At 42.5% G+C, this 11,200-nt stretch overlaps 1 protein-coding gene across 3 annotated transcripts in view; it reads right to left on the bottom strand.

Moving 5' to 3' along the window:
* GLRA1 (glycine receptor, alpha 1) overlaps positions 1-9,543 on the bottom strand; it is a 193,588-nt gene extending 184,045 nt beyond the window's left edge. For 2 of the 3 annotated variants that reach the window (XM_006893676.1, XM_006893678.1), the window contains exon 1: positions 9,168-9,537. In XM_006893676.1, the coding sequence (XP_006893738.1) occupies positions 9,168-9,223 (56 nt within the window). In that variant the 5' untranslated portion in view covers positions 9,224-9,537. Of the gene's footprint in view, positions 1-9,167 lie in introns of all 3 variants that reach the window. The other variant, XM_006893677.1, reaches the window with a different exon arrangement.
* Between the last annotated feature and the right edge of the window lie 1,657 nt (positions 9,544-11,200).

Raw genomic sequence — 11,200 nt, 5'->3', positions numbered from 1 at the left:
ACACACACACACACACACACACGCTTACAAATACCTATAGCTGTCAATTCCCTTTCATAGCAATCCTCAGTAGGGTTTCCTAGCCTGGAAATCTTTATTGAAGGTTGTTGTTATGTACCGTTGAGTCAGAACAGACTCCTAGCTGACCCTCCATTGGGTTTTTTTCAGAAGCAGTAAATTACATGGAAGGAGACTGGCTATCTTCATCCTGCAGAGCAGCCAGTGGACTTGAACTATGCACCTTTAAGATGGCAGCTCTTTACCACTAGGCCACAAGAGCTCCCTATTGAAGGAGGCTACCCATTTTGTCCTGAGGAACAGCCGGTAGATTCAAACGACTGACGTTTTGTTAGCAGTGTTACATGTAACACATGTGTCATCAGAGTTTGAAGCATAAGCGTGTATATTTTTGTTGTTAGGTGCTGTTGAGTGGACTACGACTCAGCGACCCTATGAACCACAGATCTGAACCATTCTCATCATCTCTGACACACTTGAGCCGACTGATAAAGTCACAGCATCACCCATATACATATACAGAATGCACACACATATATATTTGAAAGTGGTGAGCTTGTTGTTATCAGATGCTGTCAAATCAACTATAAGTCATAATGACCTCAGAACAACAGATCAGAACCTGACCCTATCTTGCATCAACCTCCTGCTTGAGCCCTCTGTTACATGACTGTGCCAGCCCATCTTGTGGAGGGTCTTTCCACTCTTCCAGTGACCCTCTATTTTCCCCAGCATGATGTCTTTTTCCAAAAACTGATCCTTCCTGATGACATGCAACAATGTCTTCAAGGATTTTGTGGTGATCTAAGAGCAAATATGTCTGTGTTTAAATCAAAGCTTTCTCTGAGATAAACAGTCCATTTTCTTTCCTAAGCCTCAGTTTCCTCAACTCCTAAATGGGCATAGTAACCATTGTCCCACCTCTATTTTTAAAAGGTGATTGGGAGGCTCACATGGAACGGTAGATGTGAAACACTCTCTGAACTATACAGTGCTTCTGTAAGACAGAAGTGTAAGTCTGCCTGGCAGCGCTGGTTGTGAGAGCCTTGCTGCCTCCCTCCTGAGCTGGGGAATGTTGCAAACCTGAGCACACAGTAATAAACATGGAGCTCTCAAAAGGCTGAAGATCAGAGTAGTCACTCTTTATGATATGTAAGACAGTAAAATGCTTTGCAGAAAGGCTGGTAGGTCAAAGGGGTGGAGAAGAATAAAGGACATGGCCATAAGGACAGACAGACGGTGGATTGGGGCAGCTAGCTTTGAACATGCAGGAGTTCTAAGCAAGTCTCTAGTTAGGCAAGGTTAAGAATATAATATGGAAGGAAGGTTTGTATTTGAGAGCAGCCTTGGAGAAAAAAAAGCCATATACTACCTCCTACTGAATACCTTGATTCACCTCCTACATCAATGCAGACATGTTCACTGCTGTGTCCTGGAGAGCCCTTGGAGCGAGGATCCAAAGGCCGTTGTTCTGATGCCCTCTTCCTCTGTTTAACACCACATGGAAAATGATCCAAACTGGTGAATGGAAGCTTTGGGGACAAGAGGACTTCAGGGTCCAGGCCACGGTTCAGGTGTGCGGTCAGCTCCATGAGTAATCTCTCAGTGGGGGTGTGTTTGTATTTATAAGGGTTGGCAATGTGGGAGAGGATTGATGATAGTACCATGGTTATTCCAGAGTACATGGATTTTAGAGAGCATAGGCAAGGGGAGTGAATTTAGAGTCTGCGCAGGATTGTGTATGGCTCACGGAGCATCACCACTCATGCCATAACCTTGAGGAAGCTGTTTATGCTCACTGGGCCTCACTCTCCTTGTCCGCAAAATAAATGTGTTGATCTTTGTCAGGAATCCCCAGTCAGAATCACTTAGAGCATCACATGGGAGCTATTAGGAATGCAAAGTTTCAGGCCTCACCCAAACCTACGGAGTCAAAACCCTGCATTTTAAAGAAATCCTCAAGCATATTTAAGTTTGAAAAGCTTGCACTTAGAGAATCTTGTTAAAATAGAAGTGTCTGGGGTCCGGTACAGTTTTGGTAGCAGTATTTTGGACAAGTCTCTCAGTTTGGTTTGAGAATGGTTTAATGTGTTCATTAGGACACAGGAACATTAGGACAGCTACAGGACATTAAGGCACTCTAGTGGTGTTATATGTTTCTTATTAACTGAAAGGTGAGTGGTTTGAATCTACTACCTGCCCTGTGGAAGAAAGATGGGCAGTCTCCTCCTACACAGATTTGGAAACCTGGAGTTGCATTGACTTGACAGCAGTGGCTTTGAAAAGGCCCGTTAGAGTTCCTGAGTGGCACAAGAAGTAGCCATGACTTGGAATCTACCCCATGACAACTTTTTTTTTTTAAAGTGCTGGATGTCTAACCTATAGTTAGCTGTTCAAACCCACTGAGAGGTACCTGTACAGAAAGACCAGGTGATCTGCTTCTAAAAGATCATATTTTGAAAGCCTTGTGGAGTGCAGATTTATTCTGACACTTACTATGATTTGTAATCACTTGGTTTGGTGTTTGAGGGGAAGGAATCTTCCAGTGCTCAGACTCACTCATTCTGTCGAGTCTCTGAAGAAAAGCGTGATTTTCTGGGGTAGCTGGGCTGCTGTTGAGGATGGACCTTGTGGGGAGGAGGTGAAGAGACCTGTTGTCTAGATACTGGTGTGTTGCCCAGTATATAAAGCAGGAGAGAGCTCTATCCAGGAGCTGTTGCCCAGTTCACAGCTGGGATTAATGACTGTCGGCAGCTCCTTGTTAAGATGGTAAACTCATTTAGCTCTGGACACTGAAAAACAGTCGAATTCAAAGGCAGAGAGTGGTAATCTAATTGCACTGAATTAGCCTCGGGAGTTTCGGACAATATCAACTTCAGAAAACCACAGAGGGATTCTTTAAAAGGAGTTTCAAAAGCTCCAGGGCCTCTGCACCCCACTTGAGGGTTTGAATTACAAAGCATAGGCACTGTGTGAATAAGCCCCGCTCCCTGGCATCTCCATGCATTGTTCTATTCTAAAGTGCTTTCTGAATGAATTGCTAGCTTGCCCAATGGTATTTTCTGTGGTGGGTTAGTCTTGGTTCAGGGGAAACAGCTGGAGGTCAGGCTGAGAGGCCTTCACTGAGGCAGGCCATCAATCCACTGAACACCATCCTGGCCTGTGACCTCCAGTACGTTTTCTGCTAAGTTCTTCTGGCACTGACATTCTTTTATTTTGAGGTCTTTGTTTCTTAAAACCAGACTTTTGCATAACCCAGGTGATTTCCTTTGAGTAATTTTTTGTGGCAATTGTTTGTTTTTGTGAGCTCACTACCCAATTTCCTCATTATCCAATCCTTTTTAAGGAAAGGAAGGGTATTAGTGAGAGTGTTTTTGTGGTGTGATTTAGAGAACTTAGGAGGATTAGAAAATTTAGGAATCAAAAAAGCAGGAAACAAGTTTTGGGAAAATTTGTCCTTGATCTGTAATTTCTCTAGTCTTTTGCACCAGAATACAAACCTCATTCCACAAAAGAAGCTTCGTTTTCTCCTACATCCTTTCTGAAAGGTGGATTTCTGCTTGCATACCTTTGTTGACAAGAAATCACACTGCCTCTGAGGTAGCCCATTGCACCATTTGACAGAGTTGCCAAAAGTTCTGAACACTATTGAACCAGAATTAGTCTTTTTCTTTAAAGAAATGATCTGCTTATTTACACCAGTTCTTGTACTGGAGTTACATAGAATAAATTGGGCCTAAGACTTCTAGGTCCACTAAAGCTGCAGGAATTTCATGACTCACTATCCATTTTGAGCATTTCAAAGACTGACAAATTGTGTATTTACTTCTGACTAGGCTCTATAGACTAATTAAAAAAAGCATTCCACACCTTTTACTTTTTCTTAGGTCAGCTCAGTGTAGTACCATTGATTATCCAAAGGTGATCAGTGTTTCTCCCAGATAAATATGCTTTTGATTAATAACAATATAGGAAATAAAGATGAGTGGGATTTGGTAAAGAGTTCCCCCCCCTCCCTTTAACTACAGGCTGTATGTGGGAAAGAAAAACCAAAACAGGATCATTTTTAAAAGCCATACAAACATTTGGCCTCTCTTTTGAATGCCACTCTTCAGAACTCTGAGGATGTGCTTAAGGTTCGTGTTTTCTCACCATATTGAGCATGTTCTGGGAGAATGGACATATTTATGGGATATTTCAGGAGACTGTTCAGGGACCGACAACTTTCTAGTGAGTGAAGTGGCTTAATAGAGTTCTTAGTTCTTTCATCCTTTGATTTTGAATATATTCCATACTGCTGTTCCTTATAATAATGACAATATGCTGCAGTTGCTGAAACCCAAACTGTGCTGCCAGGGAAGAGATTGGGAGAAGATAATCCTGACCTAGCACAGCTAAAAAAAGATTAGTAAGAGTGATTTGTTGCATCATTCCATCACAGCTGGGGAAACTGAGGGCCAGAAAGATCCAGGAACTCATTCAAGGTCATGCACCTAGCTAAATTGTGGGTACCAAGTCTCCTGCCCATTGGGCAAGGGCTGCTTTCCCTAAAGCATGCTTCAAAACCTGCAGAATGGTGTTAAGATGGCCAGGCAGGGAGACATAGCCATCCATCTTGAAGATCATTCTGGCTTCTGCCAGCTGATGAAGGAAATAAAGTTAATGACGCCCACATAAATGTGATGCTGTCGCAGGACGCGCACGCAGGCTGCCTGGAGGAGAGCTCTGCGGGCCCTTAGAAGAAGGCTTTTAATATGCTTTTAAAAAGAACAGCATCTCCCCTTTTTGCAAGGACAAGATTTGTGGCATCTGCACCTCTGTCTTTCCTGCAAAGTACCTAGTTTTGGTCTGAACACACAAGTATGTAATAAACAAGTGCCCAGTAAAGAAATGAAGGCTGTGTCAACCAGTGAAGCAAATTCCTTCTGAATTTTCATGGCTATAACCTCTGTCTTGGATGAAGAACCTAGGAGACGGTGGAAGGATTTTAGAGGTATCTAATCCAATTGCTTGAGTTCATTGGTGAGAAAACTGAGTTCCCTCAGCAAGAAGAGATTGTCAAGGTCATGCTTCAGGTTGGGAGCAGTGCTGGGGCTCTCAACTCATAATCCCGCTCGCTTCTTTTTCCACTAGACCACATAGTTACAACCTCTTTTGTAAGGTGATTACAGAAATCCCCTAAATATTCTCTTGCAGACCATTATTCATTTTGCAAGTATTTGGAAGTTATGTGTCAATTTAGAATCTCAGTTACTAGTCCAGAGTCCTTGCCCAACCTGGATGGGACGGGGGAGTGGGGGGGAGGGAAGAATCCATGACTTTTCTTTTTTTCTTTCACTCCTGATCTCAAACCCAGAGAAATGGTAAACTGATTGATGTTTTTGATTGGGCATAACACATACTTGTTCAAAGGGGGACTTCTTTCCCTAGAAAAAAGTCATTGTCCCATTTCATGAGCTCTTAGTCACATCCTGCAGTCTCCAAAATGCAGCGGTAAGATTGGAAGCAAAATAGAGCTATGCGACCAAGAGGGAAAAATTTAAGGTGGTCATTTGCCTCTCTTGGTAAGCTTGAAGATCGGGAAGCTAAAGGGACCACCTCATGGGAAAGCTCATTTAACTTTCATCTGGGTAGTTTCTCAGGACCAAAATGGGAAACAATTTATTTGACACGTTCATTTTGACCCTGGTGTAGATAGTAACATTTTCCCTTCAAGGTTTTGGAGAGATTTTTAGCAAATAAATATTATATTCAGTACAAAATCCTGTGCAAGGGAAGCCTCTACTGAGGTGAGCTGGAAACGGTGTGTAAGGAAATCCAAGAATTGTTGGATAAACCAACCATGGACTGCTCTAGATGTATCCTGCCTTTATTCTCTCAGATAGGTGATAGAGTCCTAGTTACTTCACTGGAGAGTTTTGTGTGTGCCACGAGAGCACTCAAGGAAAAGAGACTTTTTGATAATAATGCTATCAGAGAAGCTGATGAAAAACTTGGTTTTTCTATACCACTGATTTTCAAAGTATGAAATTTTTTAATTTCAAAATTCAAAATACTTCTAGGAGAATTTGGCAATATTTTAAGATGTTTTTGATAATTCACAATTTAGGGGATGAGTAGAAGACAAGGACACTCTTAAACATCCTGCAGTGTGTAGGACTAGGAAGAATACTAAGAATCATACAGCACAAAATGTCATTAATGCCAAGATTGAGAAACATTGCTGTGTACTATGGGCCTGTATGAATTACTCAGAAGGCAAGGGAATTTTGTGATTACATTGGGCCTTCCTTAGTACAAACGCCTATAAGGGCTCTGGAAATCAAAGCTAAGTTCCCTTTGACTTGGAAAAGAAGGTGCTTTCATACAGTCTATATATGTCTTTTATTTATGACCAGTCTGCAATAAAGTCCCAACCACAACTGACAATAAAAATGACAAAATTTAGATTATTGAATTCTAGAATGCTATTCATAGAATTTTAGAACCATAGGCTCCTCAAATATTACGGCAAGAATTCCAGCCCCATCTACCTCATTTTACTTGTGGGCACAGAGTTGATCAGCGCTGCAATGCTGTTTATCTCGAGAACCCTCTGTCTCCTCCTCAGCTCTTTCTCAGTTCTCAATTCACTCTCTGTTTTTGGCACTTTGTGAGCTTTTGGCCTCACTCACTTGGATGGTTGTTTTGTTTGTTTTGCTGTCATCATGGCCATTTCGCTGGTTATGTGCTGATGCAGCATCCCTTCTGTTATCGAGAGCCTTTCCTTTCCTAGCCCCCAGATTCCCCAACAAGGTGAGCAGCTGGCATCATTTAATCTAAGCAGTACCTGGGTGCCAGAGATGATTGGATTGGCTCATTCCAACACAGTGCCTATACCCTGGGGGAAAAGGGGTTATTCGCCTGGAACCTTCCAGGGAGCGACCAGTCTCCAAGTACCAATACATATATTCTAACAAGATTCCAGGTTTTTATCCTTTTCTATTTTTACCTGAAATATTAAAAATGAGAATTGAAAATAAAGACAACCTCCTCACTTTATTTCCTTGTGACCTTTCTATTTCCCCATCTGAAAAATTGCTGATTATTTTCCTAGTTCGAGTATTATTTTTATTATTTCATTTTTTAGAAAGATGCTTTTCTGAAACATTTACTGTCAAAATAGCCATTCCTGTATTTTGAAAGTACCATGGTACCTATCACCCTATTTCCAGCTCTCTGTGGTAACTACTCTTGTTTCCTTATAAACACATGGAATTATATCCCATATCCACTGTAGCTCATGTATGTCTTGGCATATGTAGAGCAAAGAAGTATTGAATGAGGTTTCCTAATAGATGACCATCAATTTACTTGAAGAATTAACACTGTATATTCAGAACCTGAATAAAACGATTACAATGCAAATATTTTGAATGATGTGTTCCTTTTTGGAAATACATTGTCTGGGAGAGGAATATCAAGCATTACAAACTATTCATGAAGAAAAATGAGTTTGTGTGTGTTTATTAGATGCATTCTGTCCTGTTAATTTGTTCTTTAATCTAGATGGTTCAGGTCTGTCTCTAGTAAACCAAACAGAAAAGCGATTTGCATACAAATGTTACCAAGTGTCCCACCTCCATAGCATTTGCTACACAGGACAAGGAAGAATGGATTTGCTATTATTAAATTGAGGGTACACCTCCTGCCTTTTCCCTTATAAAGTACCTACATTTCACTAGGCCCTGGATTGTTGCACTTTTTTTCATTCTCACTCCATGGCTATTTGCATTCTGAACTGTAGACAGGATTGTGGCCTAGTAAAGAATTATTTCAACTGGAGATTAGAAGCTTTCACATTGGGCATCTAAGGAGGGCTGTCTTTTCTTCATCTCAGAAGAAAGGCATGACAAGAGGCTCAATTGTAGACCTTTATAATTGAAAGTAGAATGTCGTTTAATAAATCAACCAATGGATTAGCTCGAGGATCAATTCATAGCCAGAGTACTCTAGAAGAATTATTTCCTGGTTTAAGATTAAAGAATATAAAATAAAACCACTTATTACTTATTTAAAAGCAAACCTGAACTTGATTTTTCAAATAATTGGTAATTAAGTGCCATGGTAAAACATGAGAAGCAGCATCTAAAATGAGGAAGATTAATAATTCCTGCAGGTCACAGAAGAAGAATAATTTTTTTTTAATTCATGTAAATGGAATTTATCATCACTACCTCTGGAAATGGTATGATTCACTAATTTACAAAAAAAGCTTATCTATTTCATTGCTTCTTGAAGAGGTGATTTTTCACTTTTCAGTTGTACTAACATAAGAATGCCAAGCCTGTAGGCAGAGAATTTTAACCTGTAAGACAATAGAGGAACTTGGCTACCTAGTCAAGGAGAAGCATAAATTAAGAAACTGAGTAGGCAAGAATTGCCTGTCGATTCAGGAACTGCAGTTGTTGGGTTAACAAAGTAGAGTTTGGAAAGGTGGTAGGGGAGAGAGAGGGAGTCAAAGTTTCAAAAGGGAAATTTGTTTCAATATTGTTTCTAAATAAATTTACTCTGCCCTCAAATCCAGAGTTTTATAAACTGATCTTACACGATCTTTTTCCAAGCACTCAGAGCTGCCCCCTCCATACAAAAAGAAAACAACATCAATTAAAAAAAAAAAAGAAAATGTTCTGTGTTCAGTGAGTTCGAGTGCAACCCTCTCCGTCACCGCTAGTTGTCACTTGGCTCTCAGACGGGAGAGCTGAGGTTTTCGGCACTGCGGTTAGAGAGAATGCAGTCCTAATTAAACTGAGTAACTCCTAAAGCTTCCCCTTAAAGTCTTCAGCCGAGTGTAAACCAATATACGTACAGGAGGGCCTGGGGCCAGTGGTGGAGGGTGCAGCAGGGGGAAGAACAAACAAACAGCAAGAAACAAACAGCTGCCAGAGCAGTGACTGTCTCAGACCTCCACGCACAAGCCAGACACCCTGCGGGGGGGAATGGGGGGAGGAGGGAGCGGGGGATGAAAGGACCCGATTGCAGCGATACACAGCACCTCCGCCCCCCCCCCCCAAATGAGGGGACCATGGACAGAGTCAGCCTCTGTACTCCTCTCCCCTTCCCCTGCCCCATTTCCACAACAGCGTGGTGGTCAGTAGAAAATTACATACCTGAAGAATACAATGGTCTCCCAAAGGTATAGTCGAAGAGTATTGAAGCTGTACATTTTTTCAGGTCCTTGTGCTTTGTAGTCCACGAGTTACGGGGCAAAAAAAAAAAAAAAAGAAAAATGTTGCGGGCTGGCACTTACAAAATCAGAGAGCGCAATGGAAAAAAAGAAAAAAAAAATCCAGATGTTAAGAGGAGGTGGGAGACAGGGGCGCCGGAGGAATAGCCCCAAGGGAAATTGGAGAGAAGGGGCTTCTAGGTACCACGGACAGCGGCGGCCGCGAAGCGTTTCAGCACCACGGAGAGCGTCCGGCCCTGCTTTTCAGGAGCGCGAAGAGTATTGCTGTTTGTTAAACTCCAGCGTGTCTGTTGGCTCCCTGCGGCGCTGGGGAGGCACGTTTGGGGGTGGGTATATTTTCTTTTTTTCACCCTTGTTTTTCTGTTTAAACGGCCAGCTCTACGCAAGGGGGGGGGGAATCTATGAAGATCTGAGCGTTGGCCTCAGACAGTTAGACTGGGCTAGCATCTTGGGTAGAGAGAGCTGGGCTTTATGCCCCTGGACCGGCCTTAGGAGGGTACAGGGGCGAGGGGAAAGCGGTTGACGGCGCTGGTGCCTTCAGTTAAATCCCGGGGAGTGTGCCAGGCTGGCGCATCGCGACCAAGTCCCAGAATTTTATTCCCCTTCCTCTGTGCTGGTTTAGCTGTCTCCTTGCGATCCCTGTTCTCTGGTACTCGCCGAATAAGTTATGATCGCTGCAGGAAAGGTGTCCCATTGCTCGGGGCTGCAGGCGTGTGAAAGCTCGGGGCAAGTTTCAGAGGCTGCGTGGGTCCACGGCGACCCCACGGCTCTCAGGAGCCCAAGGCTTCAGATGCATTTCGGTTCTCTGAGCTTGCCCATCTTCCTTTTGCCAGGACTCCTTCAGAGCTTCTTACTTTCTTACTGCATTAATTTAACAAACTGGCGGCATTGGGGGAGAGATGGGGGACGGTCACCGATGGGAGGGGGTGGAGAGGAAAAAAGGGGGGAAAACTCCTTAGTACCTTCAAACCCTCCCACTCGGGGTGCTCATTGGACGGAGGCAGCGAAAACCAGATCTTCTCCCGGTATTTGGCCAATCGCGTGTTAGACCCTGGTTTGCGTTTAACACTTGGCCTGCTGGCTGAGATCCACAGCCCCATCCTTTCTGTGTAGGTGGTGGGGTGGGGAGGTTGTGGAGTTAATCTCTTGAGCTCTCTCAAAACACTGCCTTGATTTTTTAAAAAAGAATGTAATGGTGTGTGAGTAAAAAAACAAACAAATAAAAATCACAGTGGACCACAGTTCACATGTGAGTATGGCTTATTCTCTCTTAAAAATTGAGAGTTGAATCAAAACCTTAGATTTCTTTTGCGCTCCGAATATTTTATTCTGCTATAATATTTGGCCTTGAAAGGAAACAGAAACCAATCAGTTATGATTGAGTTCATTCTCTCCAGAGCCCATGCAGCAGGCAATCCTAGGAGAAATTCTTTGGCCAGATCCCCCCTGGTCACAGAGTAAAACCCCTAGACCTACTACAAAGACTCTTTAAGAAAATCAAAGAGATTCCAGCTTTATATCTGGCCATGAAACAGTTTTATTCACATTTTTAAAGAAAGGAAAACTGAGCCTTAAAGAATTGGTGACTTGCTCCAAATTAACAGCAGAGCCAAGTTATTTGGTGCAGGTTTCTAGTATCTGCTATTATTCTCAGTCTTCGTTTACCCTTCCTCTTGCCTGTCTCTCTTTTTCCACTTTATATTAGTTTCAGAAAGCAACTATATAGTCTACCCTAGAGCCCAGCTGGGGAAGTAGAGTTAATCAGATTTCCTCCCAGCTGCGGGACCTTAGTAGATTAATAGCCTCTGCAGGATTTTCTGGCTGATTTGAACTTGCTGGAATCCTAGGGCCTCTTCTTTCCAGGCTACTGAGAAGGGACAACCCTTTCTTATATGATAGTTTTAAGAAACCCTCCTTTTGAGCATTTACAGTCTGCTTCTCCCTAGAAAAATTTTT

Source organism: Elephantulus edwardii, unplaced genomic scaffold (assembly GCF_000299155.1).
Source record: "Elephantulus edwardii isolate Elephantulus edwardi_28Jun2011 unplaced genomic scaffold, EleEdw1.0 scaffold00130, whole genome shotgun sequence".
NCBI classification, from domain to species: domain Eukaryota; kingdom Metazoa; phylum Chordata; class Mammalia; order Macroscelidea; family Macroscelididae; genus Elephantulus; species Elephantulus edwardii.
Note: the sequence above shows the minus strand (reverse complement) of the source record. Positions and strands in the feature narration are given on the sequence as shown.